This window comes from Podarcis filfolensis (assembly GCF_964270895.1).
Source record: "Podarcis filfolensis genome assembly, chromosome: 11".
Lineage (NCBI taxonomy): Eukaryota > Metazoa > Chordata > Lepidosauria > Squamata > Lacertidae > Podarcis > Podarcis filfolensis.
This window is the reverse complement of record NC_139613.1, coordinates 20,074,382-20,096,978: the sequence shown is the minus strand read 5'-3', so window position 1 is coordinate 20,096,978 and position 22,597 is coordinate 20,074,382. Positions and strand designations below refer to the sequence as shown.

The following is a 22,597-nucleotide window of genomic DNA, read 5'->3' as shown; positions in this document are numbered from 1 at the left end:
CAAACAGATGTGAAAAGTGCCGTGAAAATGATATTTTCCATTGTACCTGGAACTTCTCACAGTCTTTACTGCATGCATTACACTAGAGCAGGGGTGGCGAACCACTGCTCAGAGGTCAAATGTGGTCTTCCATTCCTCTCACCAGCCCTTGGTACATTCCCACATGACACTCCAGGCCTGACCTGTACTTTCAAGGATCCGCACCCATGAACTGTGATAATACCTTTCTTAGTTTGAGAGATGAAGGTATGTAGAAACCTCTGGCCTTTGCATGGCTGGAATGCAGCCTGCTATACAAAGCTAAGAGTCATAATCATTGCTCTGCCTTCCTTGGCCTCTGGCCTCACTCTCCGCTTGCACGCAGCCCCCAGAAAGTTGCCTGTGAGGAAATGCAACAATCTCAGGCTGAAAAAGTTCTCTATCCCAGTGTTAGAGGCAGAGAGCAGGAGACAGAATCACCCTCTAAGTAGCAAGAAAGACACATGGGTGGGAGAGGGAGTTTGGAGGTGTGTGTGTTGATAGCAGCGGTGGCTGACTTTGGGGTCTAAAATTTCATCAGTGCCCTGTGCAATGCCAAAATTCAGTGCGCCCTCACCTCTTGTGCTCCATTCTAAATAACAGTCGCAGCATCTCCAAGGCTCTGCGCCCTCCCCTAAATCCATCTCTGATAGCAGAGGAGCAGGAGTTCTCCATTTCTATTAAAATCTGAGCCAGAGCAGATCTTTTAGAGCCTCAATTCTCACCTCATATTTAAGCCAAGTATTCCAAGCCAAAAAACATTCTTATTTACACAACAAGAAAAACGAAACTGTGCAACACCTGTAATCTCAGAAGTCTCCCTGAACACAGACCACTATTCATTATGTGATTACCTGATTTGTGACCCAACTATTGTTACTTGTCTTTAGGATGTTATCCTCTGTGATATTTTAAAGGATCCTTACACAAAAGTTTGAGGAACGTTTTGTTTTGTTTTTGTTTTGCTTTGTTTGTTTTGTTTTTACAGTGCAGTTGAGGTAGACACATTAAGTAGATAAGAATTACGTTTGGATAAACAATGGAGTTAAGAAGTAAAAGAACAGAAATGCAACGTTTGAAGGATCCTTTGCACCAGTGATACCTTCCATCTTAATAGACATCATAATGACTTTCCATTAAATATTTCCCATCTTGATGCATGGATGGCTCACTGAGAAGGCTGTGTGATTAATTCTAAACAACGATGCATGTAAATTGCTTCCCTTTCTCTCCAGCTAATATAAATGGTGTGCTGTTTTAGAGTTCATTCAGTATGAGCTTTCAGTTTCTGCTGCATCCCCTCACCCCAGTGCACACACACTGCTCTGGATAACGCAAGTATTTAAGAAGAACTTGTTCCTGGTCACTTCCTAACCTTCTACTTCCTATGGGTGGGCAAATGGATACTTTGGGTCATTGAACCTACATTTGTACTTAATAAAGTTTAGCTCCTGCTGCTTGTTCAATTTCTAATGACAGTTACAACTGAGGGGGTGTACTTAAATTAACACCAGAGCAGTGAGTTGGTTTGGTGGTGGTGGTGTTTTTAAAAAGAGCCAGAATGCTATAGTTTCAAGTACATTTTTGTACATGCACATTGGGGCAAGAATGCTCACACAAGCTGTGTGCACCCATCACATCAGATTTCAGCTTTACCAACAGTGCAATCCTATACAAGCAGTGGTCAGTCCTACGCAGGTCTGGGGGAAAAAAGTAGTAAGCCTGTTTTTCAAGATTTAGGGATTTGGGGAGAAGAGGGGATGAATTGACATTGACAAAGCTAAACTAGTGTAAAATCCAACTATTTGTGTAGATTGCTGGAATTCTATACTGTAATTTTGGAACATTTTCCATACATAAAGGCAATGGAAGTTGGTGCATCTACATGAATGGACACTGTCCCACCAGCCTCAACCTGCCACCACCTGTCTACCTTCCTCCTTAAAACCAGTCAATGGGATGGCACTGACTGCCATCTTCTTCCTTCTCCTTCTCCTCCATCTCAGTGGGATTCAGTGCCCTTGTGGGATTCAGCAGGGAGGAGGACGGGGACAAAACTTGAATAGCAAATGGATAATAGTTGAATTTTGGATAATGTATTTCTAAAATAAGACTGGACACTGCAAGCTCCAAACTGTTTAAGCCAACCTACAGGCAAAATAATTCCCTCTCCCTTCAAAGGAAGGGTTTGTGAATTATTACAGTTTTGCTTCCATAACTGTATTGCCTGGGTGTGGGTTGCTGACTAGGCAAAAGAGCCAAGTTTAAGCATTTTGCTGTTGCTTGCAGTATATCAGGGCACCAGCACTCCTCTTTTTATATTATCTTTAATGTTTTTATTGTGTTTGCATGATTTCTGACAGTAATGTGGCCATATCGGAACAGGATAAAGACTTTGACCTATCTGCTTATGGAGTTCCTCCCTGGTTTCTAGATCAGTACTGTTTTCTCTGTTTTCTAGATCAGTACTGGAAAATTATGAACTGGGAAGCAGTGTAACATTGCATTATGTACGAGAAAATCCCTTTTAATTAGGCTCTGTATACTCTGATGTCACCACATCATAACGCATAAGATTAGTGAAAACAAATTCAGCATTGCCTTGTTCTTTGTAATGCAATCTGCCATTCTGTGCTTCCTTTGCACAGTTATGTATTTTTACACTTTGCCATACTGCAAAAATGGATATGACGAAAGCTGTGACCCACCATGTTAACTTTAAGCACATTATATTTTGGCTGTGTGTTGCATTTTGTTTGAAATGTTGGTCATTTTAAGCCACTGCTCGGTTATATGAAACACATTGGATGTCTTTGCTGCCCTTTCATGACTCCCCAAATCTGCTGCCTGAGGTGGCCAGCTTACTCTGCCTAATGGTAGGGTCTGCCCTGGTGGCTCACCTCCATGAGGATAAAACAATGACACCTTATGTGCTACCATGGGCAATACAAACAATATAAAGGTGTTGCGCTTAAGTCCTGCTTGCGGGGTTCTCATGGGCATCTGCTTCGCCACTGTGAGAACAGGAAGCTGGGCTAGATGAGCTTTTGGCCTAATTCGGCAGGACTGTTCTATATGTGTGTGTGTGTGTATGTGTGTGTGTGTGTGTGTGTGTGTGTACTGTATTTTCTGGCGTATAAGACTACTTTTTAACCCAGGAAAATCTTCTCAAAAGTCTGGGGTCATCTTATACGCCAGCTACAGCAGCAGCTCCTGCAACAACTCCCCACCAAAGGACAAAACAACAGCAAATTAAATCAGAGGGCACCAAGCTCTCTAGATGAAGCAGAAATACACTTGAAAATTGGCCCCAGAAGCCCCCCCCCCAATCACCAGCAACAGAACGGCCCTAACCGCTCCCGGTAGTAGACCATGTGGTCCAAAATGGCAGCCTCGCATTGCCCCAGTAACTAGACACGTGGCCGCTGCCTCAGCCCAAGCAGCCCCCACAGTAAAAGAAAAGAAAAGGCTCACAACAAAGGCAGGGAACCAACAACAGCATTAAGCGCACCCCCGGCCACTGGGAAGTGGAGCAGATTTCCGAGCTGGACTGGAGACTGTTTTTTTTTTAAAAAAAAAAAATTATTTGGTGTGCGTTGGAAGAGGGGTAGTCTTATACGGTGAGTATACCCCAAACTCTATATTTTAACTGGAAAAGTTGGGGGTCGTCTTATACGCCAGAAAATACGGTATATTATTGTGGGAAACAGAATTCTGGACTAGAAGGAGCATTGGTCTGCTCTGTCTGGGCTCTTCCTCTCCCTTTCTAACGTTGATGGGTACAAATCTTAAGATTTATGAGCAAACAGAGCTGAGAACTGGTGAGAGATGCTGGAGTCCAAAGCTGCATTTCTCTGTAAGGGAGAAGGATGTGCGTATTAGAAAAGTGATTGACTGAATCCTCCAGCCATTTACTTAGTGTGAGCGGAAATCCGTTTGCTTGGAGTTCTCGAGGAGTCTTTAATCCATAAGGAAATGGAGGGTCATAAGAATTATCAATAAATGATTTCAACATCAGTAGAATTTAATAATTTCTTAGATTCCCTCCTCCCACCACAAAGAACTTATAGCTTGACCAATGAACCCCACAGCCAATGGGAAGCAAGACTGAGCTGTTTGATAGATAGACCTGGCTGAGCCCTCTTCTTCCTTTGCCTGCTGAAAACTACCATATGGCCTAGATAAACAGCTTGCCCGTTTAGACAGCAACATAATATGCCTGGTACATGATGAAACACCCACTCCCTGCTGAGAAATTAAAGCTGAAGTCAGCTTTCCTCAGCTGGAAGGATATAATTCATTACAGCCTATAATCTGAATTCCGCACCAGATGACAGAAAAGGCCTGGGTTCGCTTGGAGGAAGCAGGACAATAAATACATACCTTCCCGCAGAAAAATGTATAGCAGTCTGGCCAATCCATATAGAAGCATAGAGTTGGAAGGGAACCCAAGGGTCATCTAATTCAACCCCCTGCAATGCAGGAATATGGAATAAAATACAACTACACCCTATGTTTCATTTATATCCTGCCTTTATTCTAATGAGATCAGAGCAGTCTACGTAGTCTTTACCCTACTTTGATCTTACAGCAACCCTGTTAGATAGGTGACTCCATGAGTTTAATATCTGAGGGGGATTGGAACCTGGATCTTTCCAGTCCTAGTCCAACCACCACACCACAGCAGCTCTGTAACACCCAAGAGGGAGGGGAAAACAAAAAAGAATTGTCCGTGCCATTATTTATTGGTAAGCTTTGCAATGATCTGTGACAAACAGATTTGAGAGCTCAGGTGTTCCTTAAATATCATTATGGAGTAATTGCCAGTTGCATGGACTGAGCTGGCGTTCATAGAGTGTATTTGGCTGATATGACCACTAGGACCAGGGCTGATGGACATTCAATATGTTTCTCCTTATACAAAGCTTTAAAATTAATAGCTCCATGCACCCTTTTAGTTCTTCATTTGTGCTTGTGCCATAACTGTGGTCTTTTAACAAAGGGCAGCATATAAATTTTATAATAAAGAAATAAACGGAATTACAGGTGATGTCTGTAAGGGTGATGTCCGTTGGCTTAGCAGTGGAGGCTGGTCCATAGAGGCCCTACCAACCCCAGTCTGTTCTCTGCTAGCCCCCATTGGCCTGCCTTCTTACTTGGAGCTAGTCTAAGGGATGGTGCTCCTTCTTGTTAGTTTCAGTATTGCCCTTGCCATACTCAATATAGAGGAAGATGGGGACATAACTTGAATTAGTTTCTGCACCTCAGATTTCGATTCATGATTTGTAGATGCCTCTCTAGAAGTCCTACCCTCTTACTGAAAGCCTTGAGACAGGGTTAGCTGAATGCTAATTCTACATTCCAAAGGCATTACGACTGAATTTGCTTTGGAGATATGTGACGCCATCTGTTTTAGGGGCAGCACGAATCATGACTCCCCCCCCCTTTTAATTAAACCTCTAATTGTCATTATGCAGTTTGGCCTGAGGAAATAAACTGATGCTTTTTAGCATTGCCTTGCTGCCTTCAGATGGTTCTCTTCCCATTAGGAAAGTGATCAACCTTCTTGTTTTTTAAAACATGGGAGGAGTTGTTCATAAAGACCAAGTAACTTAAAAAATAAATAAATCTGCCATTGAATGATGCTAGTGCATAATTTTTAATTGGGGCTTAGCTAAATTTTTGTGTCTTTCAGTTTTAATGTCAGGTGTTGCATTTAGTGTCAGGTGTTCAGCAAAGGAGAATCTTGAATGAAACAGCTAAGTAAATCATGTGAACACAAAAAACAGAGCGGTGAAAATGCAGAGAGGGAGAGAGAGAAAGGGCACCAAGAGACTGAATTCCTAAGATAGTTCACAGAACATCTAACAGGAGCCACTGAACCTTTTGAGGCAGGCCACTGTGCAGTCCCTGCAATTTGTAAGACCAATGTCATCAAGTTCTATCCCACCCAACTGAGATGAAATGCAAGCCAAAATGTATTCCATCCATATACTCTGAATCTTTCTTCCCCCATCCTAGTCCATGTTATCTATAAGGCAGGTAGGTCGTGTACCAGTCAGATAGTCACGTGTCCTACTTTACAGTCCTCTGCTTGGAGAGCTCTGTTTGAAGGAATCTTCTCTATAAAGACTCATAAGAAGGGTAAATATAGAATCATTGAATTGTAGAGTTGGAAGGGACCACAAGGGTCATCTAGTCCAGCCTCCTGCAATGCAGGAATCTTTTGCCCACCGTGGGGCTCAAACCCACGACCCTGTGATTAAGAGCCTCATGCTCCACCAGCTGAGCTACCTGGGCCCTTGAAGTTGCCTATCAACAACTAGCAGGCTGAGCAGCCACAAGTATCACCAGATCACAGCCTTCCCCGCTGCAGTGAGATATATTTCTATTTAACTTACAACCATCATTTCTAAATTTGCATTTATACATGTAATCCAGCATACGTACATGTTGGGGTTTTTTTAAAAAAATCTCTGCCCTCATTTGTCCTCTCTTTTGGTGATGTTATCAGTGTCCATCCTATTTGCCATTTGCATGGATTGAGCTGGCATTCATAGAGTGTCTCGCAGGGCTGTGTCTCAGTTCTAGCTCAGTTGGGAAGCTCTGTTAAGTATTGTGTGACACCCTCCTTTCCAGGCCTCAAGAGCTTCCCTGAGCTGCACCTTCTGGGCTGGCTCACAACCACACAGTTTTCTGGAACCTTTTAAAAAAGAAACTACCCTTGGTTCTTTCCTCCTGCTTCCTTCTGGCGTACAGGACTTGGATGAGAAATAGACATAGTGCCAGGTGGGCAACTGAGAGCACAAATGCACACACAAACAGAAGTGTGTTCCCACAATCACAAAAAAAAGCAAAAGCTCGGCTCAAATTTTAATGAGAGTTGCATAGTTGATCTTTTAATTGGGCCAGGATAAAAAAAGAAAGCTGGAAATACAGTCATACCTTGGGTTAAAGCCACTTCAGGTTGCGTCTTTTCGGGTTGCGGACTGCCGAAAACTGAAAGTACAGGAACAGGTTACTTCTGGGTTTCAGCGGTCGCACATGCGCACATGCACAGAAGCGCTAAATCGCAACCCGCACATGCGCAGACGCGGGTTGTGAACGCTGTGGGTTGCGAATGTGCATCCCAGACGGATCACATTCGCAACCCCAGCATCCGCTGTATAATCAAAATAATGCAGACCTAGAGGTCTAGGTAACCTAGTCATTTTCCTGGCTAGTCCTCTTCACTCAGGATGTACCAGACCTTGTGTAAACACAGAAATCTGCCTTATACTAAGTCTATGTAGCTTAGTATGGTCTGCATGGACTGGCAGTGGTAAGATTCTTTCTGTCCTGCCTGGAGATTCCCGGGGATTGAACCTGGAAGCTTCTACATGCAAGCAGATGCTCTACCAGTGAGCTGTGATCCTCCTCCTTTAATTCTGCAGACCTTTAATTCTGAAGTAGCTATAAAAGAGCAGGTGAGGCACGAAATGCAACACAAGACTCAAAAATCAATCCGTCAGGCATGAATCACTGTAGTAAATTACAGTTCTCTGTGCAGCACAATAAGCACCAGTTGGATAAAAGTCAGATATGCTTCAGTTTAACACGGGGAATTCCAATACATCTCTCTTTAAAAGATTCCCCCTTCCAATCGAAAGAATGAACTCAGAATGCAGAGATAAGGGCAAAATAAGAGACTGAGGGGGAAATATTTTACATACCTTCTGAGAACTTTCTGCTAGCATGCTAAAATAGCATTGTAAAATTGTCCTAACTGGGATAATGATTAGTAGGCAAAACTGAAATGAAATGAAGGCAGCTCAGAGAAGGTGTGTGATTAAATAGCGACAATATTTATTAGTTACACAGCATATTTTAAAAATCAGGTGTTCTAACTAAATTTTAAACAAAAGACTCTGCTCTCCAGTCTTGTAAGGGGGGGGGGGATGACATTTAAAAAGTGGTGCAACGAAATTGAAAGAATGGCCTCTTTAAATGATAATGCGTGTTCTCACTAAAGGAGAGCACGTGTTGCGGATGGGGCCAGGCAAAGCACCCCGTAGTTGCCAGGCAGGATAGATTGAAGGGGCCTGGCTTGGATTGGTGGTTGGTGTTGCTGGGGTAAATTTGATGTTGCCAATTTGGGGGTGGGAACAGAGGTTATTTAAACAAGGTTCACAGCAAGCTGCTTTCTCTTTCGCTGTGGGCACTGGATCACCCGCCCTCCCTCCCTTTTGGGCTTGTGCTTTGACCTTGCTATGCCTGTCATGGGGTCGTCCGCCTTGGTGCGGGGGCCTGGTAGGAATTTTTCCATTTGGCTGATTAGTGTGTGCCATTTGGTTTTTGCCTACTGCGTAGCAAATCATCACAACTTGTAAGGTTGGCGGTTAGGCATTGGTTTAAATTGGTTGGTGGAGGGGTATGGATTGGCTGGGCCTGCCCCTCCAATGCTGCTGCTGCATGGGAATTCCGTTAAAGGAATTCAGGGGCTTACCATCCTTTCGTCCAAACCCCTGGAATCAGGTTTGGGCCGCATAAGCCCCTGGGAGCATGCGGGGAGAAGCTGAGGGTCTGTGCTGCAGTTCCAGTTATCCCTGATCTTGTTCCTCCACACTGGCTTTCGCTGGAATCCGGGAGTCAGTGCTGTCCCCCAAGGCGGGGGGGGGGGACAGATAGTCATAACCAATGCCTAAGCAACCACTCACAATTTGTATGTTTAATAAAGTTGTGGCCAAAATTATGCCAAAAACCTTAAACAAAATTTATGAGTGATGTGTGAGTTATTGGGGTAGGGGTGCATCTGTGGGCCCTCCTGCTCATTCTGCTGAAGGGAACCCTACACTCCACCCCAAAAGCACCTTTGACTCACCAGATGTTATTGGACCTCCATCAGCCCCTGCCAGCACAGCCATTGGTCAGGAATCCTGGAAGAATATCTAGAGGACCATAGGCTCCCCATACTTTCATTGGACCTCAAATGTAACATAATGGATCATCTAAATATTTAAGATAATTTTATATTTCTCATTTGAATCTTCTGTCTCGTCTAGCTTATTTTTATTTATTTCTAAGTATTAATATACAACAAAATCATAAAATATCTAGTTGGTGTACAACATTTAAACATTAAACACCGTTGAAAACGATATGGACAATCATTAAGGTGATTGGCTAATCAAAAATACACACAGGTGTCCTGCTTTCAGAATGCTCGTTATCCACAAATTCTAGTGTGTGTGTGTGTGTGAGAGAGAGAGAGAGAGAGAGAGAGAGAGAGAGAAATTCACCCCAATTGGTTTTTGGTTTTTTTAAGAACCATGCAATACCTTTTACTAAGCTGTCAGATAAGATTGATGAGAGCTCCTCCTCATTTAAATCTCTCCTACGATACGCCTGAATTTTCCACTAGGATTTATAAATGAAGCCAATCAGATTCTGCCTCTGGGTGGTTTAAAGGTCAATTGTGGTTATACGGATTGGGCCCAAAGGAAGAGGGCAAGTGAATTGGTGAGCCCTCTGAAAGCCACCAAGGTCCCACAAAAACCTGGAGCTGGCGCTGATGCCAACAGACACACCCAAGGAATCTCTGGAATTTTTTCAACCACCTACTAATCACAATTCCAGCCACAGATTGTGCTCCCAGAGTAGCCAATCCCAGAAGATAACAACCAGCAAGTGTAGATAGTCAAATGGGATCCTTGCACCATGCAACCGTGTGCAAATGTCTCCCACAAACACACAGAGCGCACGACCAGGTGCCTTCATGGAACTATGGGTAGGAAGTCTACAAAGAGAACTCTGAATTTGAATCCACTTAGGAACAACACATCCATTCATGGGGAAAAATAAAAATAAATTAAACCATGGACTCTTGTATTGATATCTTTGTGAAGGGAGCCAGCATCTTTGCAGAGGAAAGTGGTGTGAGCCAATGACTAAGGACAAATGAATGTTACAATGTTACAGCTCAGAAAATTACATGAGGGCAGATGTCCAGTGTTCTCTGTTGTCTCTTTTGACTTAGTGTTATAACACCATCTATTTTGCAGGTATAATGTCACTCTGTTGTCAGGGGCAAGATCAACTCCTGAGCGATCACAGAATTTTGGCCAGTTTATCATCTTCCTTGACAAGAGTCCCTCCAATATTATTTCAACTGAGCGTGTCTGTGTGTGTGTGTGTGTTTGTGTGTGTTTTCAAGCATTGTGTGTTCCACCTGGACAAAGGGGTCTAGAAGCAATTGTATCCCTCTATCAGGAACACAGCTCAAGGATATAGGATTGCTCTGTTAGCCATATATAGTAGCTATTTTAGTTAGTTAACCACTTCCAGGATATCAATTGCTTGCTATTTAACTTGTTTTTGCGATCAAACTTTTAAGAGGTTTCATAGGAAAGCGGAAAGATTTCTATATGAATTCCAGAAGTTCCCTTCCTCTCTTGCAATGTTTTTCCCCCTCCAGAACCAGAGGGTGGCCATTAATATCGCACAGAATTATATTGGTCCCGTGGGATCAAGTTTCCTGCAAGAAATGGCACAGGGCTCATGAGCCAATGGTTCTTCACAGCACTGTTTCAGTTGCAGGGATTCCCAAAGTGATAGTAAATGATAACCTCAAGTTAATTTAGTGTGATCCTCATATTAACGATTCACAAAATGATATATATATCCTCTTTCACTCTGTTGATGAAGCTGCATGCACAGGGACATGTTAATAAACTGTTCTAAGCAGGGTTTGCCTCTACCAGAGCCTCTACCAATGTGGCAGCGCGGTTCCAATTTTGAAAATTTCATTTGGATGCCATCTCTAGCTAATAATGCGATTGCTAGCATTTGGGAATGTCTCTGTATTGCTAACTGAATCCTTATTTTTAATATACAGTAAGTATGCTAATCACAACTGGGTCCAGCTTTGCAAATACTGGAAATGTGTGTCCTTTGGAGGGAGATGTGGTGGGTGTCCATCTTTGGAACACAGTGGCTCCTAATTTCCCTCCTACAAATGGAATGGAGTTCAAGTTCATGGAAGAGGGCTTCCCCTCCTGCCTTGCAGTCATGCTGCAACCTTGAAATCTGCTGCTGGGGGTTGGGGAAACCTTGAGAATAGTGTGGGAAATGGTGCTAGCAGGAAGAGGGAGTTTGAGGAAATAAGGGAGGGAGGAAATAAGCCTCCCTTCAATGAGTTACGTCCCAAGGTAATAGAATCACAAGGGCAACACATGAGGGAGACACACATTTCTCCATTCCCCCACCCCAGAGCAATGAAGCCTGGGGCAAAAGCACCTGTGTCCCATCTCCCAACGCGTTGTTCATGTGTATGGAGCACATGAAGAGGTGTGTGATTGGTGGGGCAGACCCTTGAGGGAGGGAGCATGTTAGCTTCCTTTATGACAACGCAAGGAGGGCAGTGACAAAAGGAACATCCACCTAGAGCATCAAAATAGGCTGAGCGCAGTATGGGATCTGCATCTACTGAGAGAGGTTGGTAAGAAAAAAGCTTGGAGCCTTCTGATTTAGTGCAGGTACTAAATATCTTGATTTCCATGCAGGCATTTTATTTTATCAAAATGTTGCACTTTGCTGTTTCTATACAAGGGTATGGATAGGGAAGATGTTGCTCGACTACAACTCCCATCATCCCTGAGCATTGGGCCTGGCTGGTTGGGGCTGGTGGGAACTGGAGTCCAACAACGTCTGAAGGGCCACACATTCCTAGCCCTGTTCTGGGGTAAAAATATATAATGTCTTTATACAGGCAACCCGGTTGCTTTCTGGGTCATCATGCATGATGGCCCATTTTACCTGCTTTTCCAGCCACTTCTGGGTAGTCATAATGCATGCGTGTGTGGTTGCAACAACTGGACATGTGTAAATTGGTTGTTGCCTAGATTGAAATGGCAGGAAGTAAACCTAACGAAATGAGCCTGAGTGAAGAGGCACGAGGTGCTTACAAAACTGCAGGAAATATTGGAGCTGGGTTTGAATTGCTGCTGTCCTCCCCACCTCTGCCGCTCACTCATCACTTACCTTTTGAAACCATTTCATCTCTTTTCCTTCCTGTGTTTTGTTCTTCCCTTTATCCCAGAAATCTGCCTTTTGACCAAGGGCCGCCGCACCGCCAGTGTGAGAGCCGACACGTACTGCCGCCTGTATTCTCTCTCTGTGGACAACTTCAACGAGGTTCTGGAGGAATATCCCATGATGAGAAGAGCCTTTGAAACAGTAGCCATTGACAGGCTGGATAGGATAGGTATGTTTTTGGTGTTTTTCCCCCCCTTTTCTGTTCATATAGCACCAGCCACAGAAGTATTTGTCTTTTAGGTCAAGAAAACTAAAACATTGTGCTCTACTAATGTAGTGGTATCTTTCAAGGCATGGAGGGATAAATAACTGCAGTAAATAAATGCAAAAATAAGGGCCAACCCAAGACATTTTGCTGCCTGAGGACAAGATGGCTTCCCCATACGCTGCACCTGAGGGGAGCAGAAGTTAGTTTGCTTGGTGGGGTAAAGGCAGACTGTGTGGCACATGCACAAACACACCTCTGTCCTCTTCGCACTTCGTTACCGCTCCCCAACTTCCCAGCCTGTGCTGTCTGAGGCAGATGCCTCTCTCTGCCAAATAATAGGGCCAACCCAATAATGATAACTGTTTGAAGAAGACTGGGCATGATAGCATGTGTATATGTGTGTGAGGAGGAGGGAAGGAAGCAAAGCCACACTTTTCTGCATGTTAAAAGCTCCCCATCCCCAGGACTATTTTGGCTGCCGCACCCTGGAACAGAGCTTCTGAAGCTCCAAGGTCGGGTCAGAAGAGGAATCCACCAAACTCAGATTTCCAAGCAGGCACAACTGATTCAAGCTGGGCAGATCATGACTCAAATCAGATCATGGGTTCACTTCAGAATCCACTGTCTTGAGGGACCCTCTATGAAGCAGTCCAAGAGGCTGCAGTGTGGTCTCCATTCCTCCAAAATTTATTTATTTCCACACAGTCTGGAGTGGCTAGCATTTGGTGCTGCTGCTTGTTGCTGTATACCGTGAATACAGTACAGCAAGTCCCCTGGGGAGCAATGGGACCTAATGACATTCTGTTGCTTTCAGAAGGAATTATAAGGAAGTTTTCATGGCTGCCACCATGTAAACACAAAAGGTGGTGGATTACCTGTTTTAAAAGTTTAAAGGAAAGAAGTATATTTTAGATCAATGGAGCACCCTTGGAAGTACTTAAAAAAAAACACAGCTTTGTGTTTCTTTGTGGATTTTTAATAATTTTCCCTTTAAAAATCCACATGGAAATATGATGGACTTAGTTCTGTCCCCATGGAGAACTGATGTGGACCAGACTTTAATGGGTCCATCCATCCCTGCTCCAGGGCGACATGAATTACTACTTTGTTCAACATTGCTTAGTTTGCATACTTCAGTTTGCACAAATGAGTCATCTGTTGTAATGGGTGAAATAGGAGAACCCTGCAGCTCTCTGCATCTGCAGCACCTGCACCCCCTAGTCCTTTGGTACATGACTCTCCCCACATGTTTGCATGTTGCAGTGGAAACATGAAAACAAGGAAGGACAGCTCACTTGCTTTCAGATCTTCTTGTGACATATAAAAGAGTCTTGCTGAATCTTAACCATTTGAGTTTTTGCAGAATCTCTAAAACATTTTGCAAAGGCAAGAGTAGCATGCAAGAAGCATTGGAGACACTAGGAGAGGTAAGGGTGAGAATAAGGAAGGTACAATCTTTTGCATGACTCCAGATATATGCAGAGTTGGTGCCAGGCCCACAGCAAAATGTAGCAAGTACCAAAGTCTGGGGGCCACACCACTGTCCCACAGAGCTCTGAGAGCAGCCTTTCAGGTATTTTAGACCCAATTAATTTAAAGCTTTATATGCCAAAATTAAGACCTTGAATTGGGCCCAGAAGCAAAGAGGTACCTAGTGCCGTTCTCTCAATATGAGTTCTGTTGGCCATTCCAGTCTGGTTGCTGCATTCTGTATAAGCTGCAGTTTCCGAGTCTCTCTCCTCCCCACCCCCGTGCATTGCAATAGTCCAGTCTGGAGGTTACCAGAGCTTGGGTCACTGTTGCCGAGTCATTTCTCTCCAGGAAAGGTCGTAGCTGGCGAACTAGCTGTAGCTGGAAGTTGGTGCTCCGAGGCCACCTCGAATGACAATGCTGGATCCAGGAGCACCCCCAAACTATGAACCTGCCCTTTCCCAGGGGAGAGCAACCCTAGGACAGGACACCTCTCCACTTCCTGGACTCAAGAACTCGGCACACAATACCTCCATCTTGGCTGGATTCAATTTCCATTTATTGGCGCCCATCCACACCATAACCACCTCTAGGCTCTGGTCCAGAACTCAACAGCTTCTGATTCAGATGGAACAGAGAGATAGAGCTGGGTGCCATCAGCATACTGATGACATCTCACTTCAAATCCCCTGATGAAATCTCCCAGGAGCTTCATATAGATGTCAGACAACATGGGTGACAAGATGGAGCCCTGTAGGACACCACAGGTCAATTCCCATGGCGCCGAACAGTGGCTCCCAATTGTCACCGCTGGACACAGCCCCATAGGTAGGAGCAGAATCACTGCAATGCAGTGCAGCGCATGCTAAGTTTTATGAGAGTGTCATGATTATTCTGCTGTCTTTTGCCATTCTTATTGTTTTTCCGTTCCTTTTATACACCACTTTGATTCCTTTTAATAGTAAGGTGGCTTATAAATGTTTTAAATAAAGAGCCACGGATACTGTAGAGAAGTGGCCAAAATCAAATATTAATACTTTTAAAACCTTAAAAAAAAAATGCAGCCCACTATCCCATTCCATTCCATTAAATGGCCATGTTGATTTATGAATAAGAGATGTGTTGCTATAAAAGAGAAAGTGTAAGTGAAATTTAAGTAATCCAAGGCTCTCACATATCCCCTGAGAATCTAAGTTTGGAAGTCATGCTTATTATTGTTTATTAATCATGTATAGAGGCTGTCAGCAGCATTCTTGGGAAAGGTCATTATTGCACAGATAGTGAAGGGGGGAGGGTCTCTGAGTCTGTGAGCCAAAATGATAGGACCATATTTGTGTATGGCTTGGATTTAGTGAATTATGGCTGAGCCTAGTGAATACAGTATCAAGGCTGTTTTAAAGTTGGCAAACGTGGCAGACCTGTGCAGTACGTCACCGATTTGTCAGAAATATTCTTTGAACCACCACAGACCAGCAGCATGGAGATAATCAGCCAGGCCAAATTTTGAGCTGGAAATTCACCATTTCGCTATCCTCAAATTATCCAGATGATCACCAAGGTTCATAGATATGTACCAACCACCACCCCACCTGTAGGAATTTTTATTAGTATTATCATTCATTACAATTGGTGGGTTACTTCTTTTTTATATAACAAAAAGTAACCCAAAGCAACTCACAAAAATAGCACAAAGGTTGAAATGCATATAAAAACCAAAACAAACTGAAAACCCCAAAACTTGGCATTCTTGGCAGTGGTGCTCTCCCTGTGCAATGCCCTCCCATAAGGAGATAAAGAACTACACAACTTTTAGAAGACATCTGAAGGCATCCCTGTATAGGGACGTTTTTAATGTTTGATGTTTTATTATGTTTTATATGTGCTGGAAGCCGCCCAGAGTGGCTGGGGCAACCCGGCCAGATGGGCAGGGTATAAATAATAAAATTATTATTAATTATCATTACTAAAAAGGCAGGTCTAACACATCCCAGCCGCTGAAAGGAGGCCACAAAAATCTAAAACCCTCCAGTTTAAGGGATGAAAGCCTAGGTAAAAAGAAAGATTTTTGCCAGCTGATAGTGGTGGCGCCAGAAATGCCTCCCTGGGGAGAACATTTCATAAGAAGTGCTCATTCTCATGTTGCCAGCCTCTGAACAACCCTTGGAAGGGGCATGGAGAAAAGGGCCTCAGGTGCTGAATGAATCTTCAGTTTCCAAAGCAGTGCTGTTTATTCAAACTGCAGATTAATTCAGGCGATTGCTACAAATGCATTCAAATGTATGAGATTTTGCTCTGCTGCTTAGACTGAAGCTGTAGGGCGTTGTTTCAAGAGTCATGCAAGTTGTTTTTGAGGCCTGTAGACTTACTTTGGGGGCAGTGGGTGATATAGATCTCGCGTTCCGCAGCACCCAAACCAAGTATAGTCAGTTTGCATGCAGTGAGTTGTGTTACACAACCAGGTACTACATAATATCCCCTGAGTTCATATTAGTTCACAGCCATTTGGAAAGATTACTACTCTCAATCTGGTGGTCACTACTTAAGCAATGTTTAATAATTAGTTCCAGGAAATGTGTTAAATGGACACATGTATTTATAACTTACATAACACATTGGGCATTTCAAAAATTAGGGCAGCTCAACAAGGAGAGGGAGAGAGAGAGAGAGAGAGAGACTCTTTTAACGCAACCTAGTTACTTCATTTCCTTTCCACTGCTGGCAACCTGTCATGATTGGATTGCAAAGTATATTTGCACGTTAAGAGTCAAACCGGTCCCCACAATAATAGGAGTAAAATGCCGAAGTATTAGCAGGCATTAGCCTTTATCGTTAGCAAATAGTAAATCACGATGGTGGTCAGTGTGTTAAGTGGTTTTTTGGGGAAGGGATTGCTAACCACGGCTCATAGGATGCTGCAAATCCATGCAAATATTCATGCAACATTTCATAGGATGCAGAGCAAATCAGACGCTGGCATCGTTTGGATTCTGGTGCACCATTTTTATTTCAGCAAGCATTTCTGGAACATTCTTTTTTATCTGGCCATTTTTAATACTCTGCTTTATTTTATGACCTATGTTGTTTTGTATTTTATTTTGTTGTAAGTTTCTTAGAGATTTATGGTTATAGGTGATCCATAAGTAAGTGTCTGCTCGCCATGTGCAAAATTGGCTGTGCATTCATGCTCACTTGTGCACACACACACACACAAACCCTTGTCAGCGAGGGCAAGGCAGGTTTTTGCTTTCATTTCATGTGCATCATGCCTGTGAGTAGTAGTATTATGAACAGCATCATCGACTTATTAATTTCCTTGTAAATAGCCATCTCAAGGAGATTTACACATAAGATAACTAAAAGCAGTTAACAGTAGTGTCTTTATATGCACTATGGGGCACTATGGGGCACGGTGCTATCATCACAGCAGTGACCCATGTTCCTTAAAAGTGGGGATTAATGACTATTAGACATGAACATCTGTGTTAGGAGGCAGCACGCCACTGAATCATAGTTGCTGAGAAGGAAAGGCAAGAGGAGTCTATTGCCTTCATGCTGTCTTTGTGGGTTTCCCAGGAACCTGAACTATAGAAGTGAACGGTTGCATTTTCCTATGGGGGAAAGTGAAAGGATGTAATGGAAGACATGAGTGGGAAGGGGCCTAACCTGCCCTGTAGTGGTGATCCCAGTTACTCTAGCATCCGAGAATTGTGTTTATTCCCATTTTGGATAGCCTCATCTATCTGCCTGATCATCCCTTATTTTATTTTTCTTATAGTGTGATGTAATCTGAGGAATATATATAAAAAAAGAATGTGGCTGATGTTAAGTCTTTTGGCTATTTTAACCATTTCCCTTATTGCCTTGATGCAAGAGACAGACAGACAGCTAGGTAGATATGGTATGATCTGCCTGGTGACCAGAGAGATGCTAACTTGCATGCTATGTTGTGTCCGTTTCGCCCACAAAGGAAAGAAGAATTCGCTTCTGCTGCAAAAATTCCAAAAAGATCTCAATACTGGTGTCTTCAACAACCAGGAGAGCGAAATTTTGAAACAGATAGTGAAACACGACCGGGAGATGGTGCAGGCAGTCGGGCCGGCAAATCTGCAGCAAATGCCAGCACTGAATTCGAGTCCTTTGACCACTGCCCCCTCGATGCAGATGAGGACTCAATCCCCGCCTGTGTATTCTGTAATGAGCCTGAATTCTCCGACGCCGAGCACACAGACGCCTCAGCAAGCTGCCGTTTTCTCCCCCTGCTCCTACCCTTCCGCAGTCTGCAGCCCACCGGTACAAAGCCCTCTAGCCGGCCGAACTTTTCAGTATGCAACGCCTACAGCTTCGCAGTTGTCGCTGCTGCAGCAGCAACAGCAACAACTGCAGCAGCAGCAACAACAGCAACAGCAGCAGCAAATGCCTAGTGGGTCGCAGAAGAGTGAAGTCCACAAGAGTACGCAAGCTCTTCACAATGCTAGTCTGACAAGAGAGGTGAGACCCCTCTCTGCCTCACAGCCTTCATTACCCCACGAGGTTTCCACTATGATTTCTAGACCTCACCCGACAGTGGGAGAATCTTTAGCCTCCATTCCACAGCCCGTCTCCGGTTTCCAAAGCACAGGCATCCAGGCTGGGAGCAAAGGCACTGTCCCCCAAAGAGTGGCCCTCTTCCGCCAGATGTCTTCAGGAGCAATTCCACCTACGCGAGGGCCCACGCCACCAGCTGCCACGCTGCAAAGGGATTCTTCCGCAGTCTTAAGCACGGAACTAGAGGGCGATAAACCGCGGTTTGCTTCAAACTTATGATTCATGCAGACTTCAAATAAGCGGAGACTGACATAAAACTGAGATCACTCCCAGGATTTCCAATAGATCCCAGCTGTCTACAATGAAAAGGAGCACTTTGGACAAACTGAACCCTTGAATGTATGGAGAGAGACAGAGAGACAGATGGACATCAGAGAGAGAGAGAGAGAGAGAGAGAGAGAGAGAGAGAGAGAGAGAGAGAGAGAGAGAAGAGAAATCCAAAATGGCCTCTCATGTCTTCCTTTCTTAGAAATTGTTAAAATGAGTCTAAAAACAGTGGTTGTAATGTTATTTATTTTTAACCTGGTTAGAAATATGAAGAGATTTCCTGTTTTTATTCTACATTAAAAGGCAGTATTAATAATTCCAGGAACTAAGCCACACAGAAATAATAATAACAATAATACTAATAAAAATCCATATATAATGCACCCATTAGCTTGGAATTTGCAAACAGTAGTTTTTAACTTTTCTTAAACAAAAATAATTGAGACACATTTCCCATTTTAGAGGTCCAGATTACTTTTTGGTGCTTTTACATTCAGGTTTTCGATTGAAGGATCAATGAAATTCTTCCTGTCTACAGAAAAAGGTCTAGCAGTACTGCTTGTTTTTGGATGAAATCTAACCTCAGAATCATTCTCCTCTTTCTGAAAGCTGGGTGGACTTCTATCTTCATATTGGGGGGTAAAATTAGTGGAGACTCATTAATCTTACTGTAAATAACTTTTTAGACCCAAATAACAACAACAACAACAACAAAAATAGCTCCTGTGTGGTGTATCATTGCAAAGTATTTGTTTAGAAATTTAGTTTGCAACTCTTCACGCCAAAATATAAAAAAAATAAATTTTACGAAATATAAAATGCAACACAACTGTAATGCAATGGCTTGAGACCTACAATGCTCCTTTTACATGCAGTGTTTTTATGCAAAATTATATGCTTGATCCTGCTCTGTGTACTTCACCAATACCATCACCTATTTCTTCATTGCCCTAGGTGGTGTCTGAAAATATTCCACGCATGCTTGGATTCTTATTTTTTTTAGCAGAAAACAAACCAAAAAAAAAATGAACAACAAAAGCACCCTGCACCCTGGTACAACTCATCGCTTCAGTCAGCCGTTTTAGGGAAAAGCCCATATGTGTCTTTTTAAAACTTGGAAAATGATCAATGTGAATGGATGGTTTCTGCATTTCATTTCCTATAATGCTGACTTCAAATCTGTAGTTAATAACTAAAAGTGAATTTGTTTTGATTTCTTGAATGAATTATTTTGTCAATCACTGCTTCGGTTAGGCTTTCAGGTGTGTTCTCTGTCCTCACTGTAGTTCTGTAGTCGACTGTGACGATATTTTACAAACAAGAAATAAGTATACTATAGCATCCTGTTTGTTTGGGAATGCACGACTTGCTCAGTGTGTACTATAATAATTTGGACAGCATATTCTACTATGGCATGTATTGTCAACCGTAGAAAATGAGGTTAATTTTTTCTTCTTCTAATGTCTGCACAAAAGGGAGGGAGTCATTAACAGAAGGCAGGGTTAAAGCATACAGTTTTGTAAACCTTTTCTTTCCTTTGCTTCCGTTCTCAAGTTAACATACGACTTACAAGTGCTTCCAGAGGAAGGATTTTCCAACTGATTCAGGCCCCAGTCAAACGTTGGCTACCATGCTCCTAGTGCTTGTCACATTGGGGATGGGTTTGCTAGCATGAAACAGTACACTTTTCTCTTATTGTGGGGAACGGAAGCTGCAGACATTCCTGCAACTGTAGCTCAGTGGTTCAGCATCTTCTGTCTAAGCAGAAAGTTCTCGATCCCTGGCATCTCCAGACAGGAGTAGGATTGTCCCACATCTGAAATGAAGATTTAGAGAGCTGCTGCCAGCCATACTCAGCTAAACAGACCAACAGTCTGATTCGCAATAAGACGGAGCCTATGTTCCTGCTGGGAGCAGCTGTCCCGGCATGGTGAACATCATGTTGCTGTAAGTAATACGTAAACCAGGGCTTGATGTGTTGCTGCCTCCCCACATAAGCTATGCTAGAAAACTCTGTCGATCCTTTCTGATCCAGGTAGTAGACTGGGAGCTACAAAGTTCAGTGTATATAAGAATCTGATAGAGCACCTGTTGCAAGCAAATCCCTTGATCCTTTCCCCCGGGACATTCTTTCCTTCTGATGTGATCCTCCATCTCAGAAGCAGACATGGAGGAACTTGTGTCACCCTCCCCACAAAGACCTGTGTCACCCTCCCCACAAAGGAAGCCCCTTAGCAAATTGATAGTGCCTGGGGAGGGCCACGGTTAAGCTGACCATGCCGTAACTGAACTGCATTCTGAACGGCGGTGCAAACAACACTGCCCATCCCTTCAGCCCCAAATGGGTAACACCTGGTAAGAGAACATGCCCATTAGTACTGACATCACTGAGCAGTGGAAGAACAAAATGGCACCTCGCAACTGTGTATGTTGTGGTGCTTTCGTATACACTTGAAGGTTAAGCGTGTCCTAATTCCAGTGAAAAACACAACCCACCAGGAATGTTTTCCCTGTGCAAGATGCATCCATTCCAATGGGATTTATTCTGAAGACACCCCAACGGATGGTGTTCAAAGTTGGTGGTCTTTGAAGTGTACAAAGTCTTTTCTCTACAGGAGCCTCTTTGTCCCCAATGAGGCCACTGTAGAAGGAAGGGTAGCTTCGAGAGTGCCGCCCAAAGTCATTCTGCCTGTTATGCCTTTTCTCTGATGCTATTTCAAATGCCTACATGGATAAACCACACTTAAAGGTTTTAGTGAATCCCCATTCCCAACTGAAATAAAGTTATTGACGTAATTTATTCCGTGAATATGATGATGGTGGTTAAATGGGAGTGGTCATGAATCGCATACAAGGAATGTAATGCTATGGCTAAACTGCAAGACCATTTATTTTTTGGTACAATAGAACCCTGACTTTATTTTAATACTGATAATAAATTTTATCCAATTTAAGACGATCATATTCTGGTCCTTAAAACTATTCAAGGTTTACATTTGATAGGAGTATAATGGAGTTGGTAGTGAACTATTTTTATACATATGTTTATTTTATTTTAAGTACTATAAAGAAACATTAACATACATGGTCTTTCAGTGAAACCATTAAAAAACCTTTTTAATGACTTTGTAATAGAGTGGGCAAAATCTAAGATTTGTAAGTTAATTAAAAATGGTACAGGGTATAAAAAGATATACATATATGTATGTATGAATGTGTATATATATATATTTAGGTTACGAATCAAATGACTCTCATTTCTGTAATACTGTATAAAGAATATCCATTGCTATTTTGAGAATCAACCTATTTTTCTCTGTATATAACTAAGCCCTTAAATATGGAACCTTGCATCTGTATAGGATGAAATGTATTTATGATGAGGTTGGATCATGTTGCTGCTGAAAAGACAATATACATCAAACTGATTCTTACAATGACTGTGTGATCAGGGATGAGTTAGACTTTTTTCTTTTGTCTTTGCTCAAAGCCATAAATATATATATAAATATAAAGATTATTAATAAATTGAACAAAAATATAAAACAATAAAAAACATGAATATTTTATTTGATCTGTGGTGTTTCCACGCAGGTATGTCATGTTATTTCGATGTGAACCTAAATGTTTTCTTACATTGTCAAATGAATGTGTGGCAAATTTTGTAAAACACATTCTGTATTATAGAATTCCTGAGATAGATAGATTTTCCCCACCCCTGGAAAAACATGTTATTTGGTGGCCTAAGACGGGGAAATATAACTGGTTCAATTATGGAGAGTCATGTTACAATGATAAAGGCCTGGGTAATTTGTATACTCTAGTTGTGTGCATACTTAACAAGATATGTACAGAGGTACCTCAGGTTACGAAATTAATTCGTTCTGGAGGTCCGTTCTTAACCTGAAAGCATTCTTAACCTGAGGTGCGCTTTTGCTAATGGGGCCTCCCACTGCCGCCATGCCATCGCTGTGCAGT

General features: G+C 42.8%; 1 protein-coding gene across 1 annotated transcript in view; it reads left to right on the top strand.

Moving 5' to 3' along the window:
* The window catches only part of HCN1 (hyperpolarization activated cyclic nucleotide gated potassium channel 1), a 182,056-nt gene extending 159,863 nt beyond the window's left edge, over positions 1 to 22,193 (top strand). The window contains exons 7-8 of the mRNA XM_083576073.1: positions 12,095 to 12,259; positions 17,736 to 22,193. Coding sequence (XP_083432199.1) covers positions 12,095 to 12,259; positions 17,736 to 18,571 — 1,001 coding nt within the window. The 3' untranslated portion in view covers positions 18,572 to 22,193. The remainder of the gene's footprint in view (positions 1 to 12,094; positions 12,260 to 17,735) is intronic.
* Positions 22,194 to 22,597: the final 404 nt, after the last annotated feature.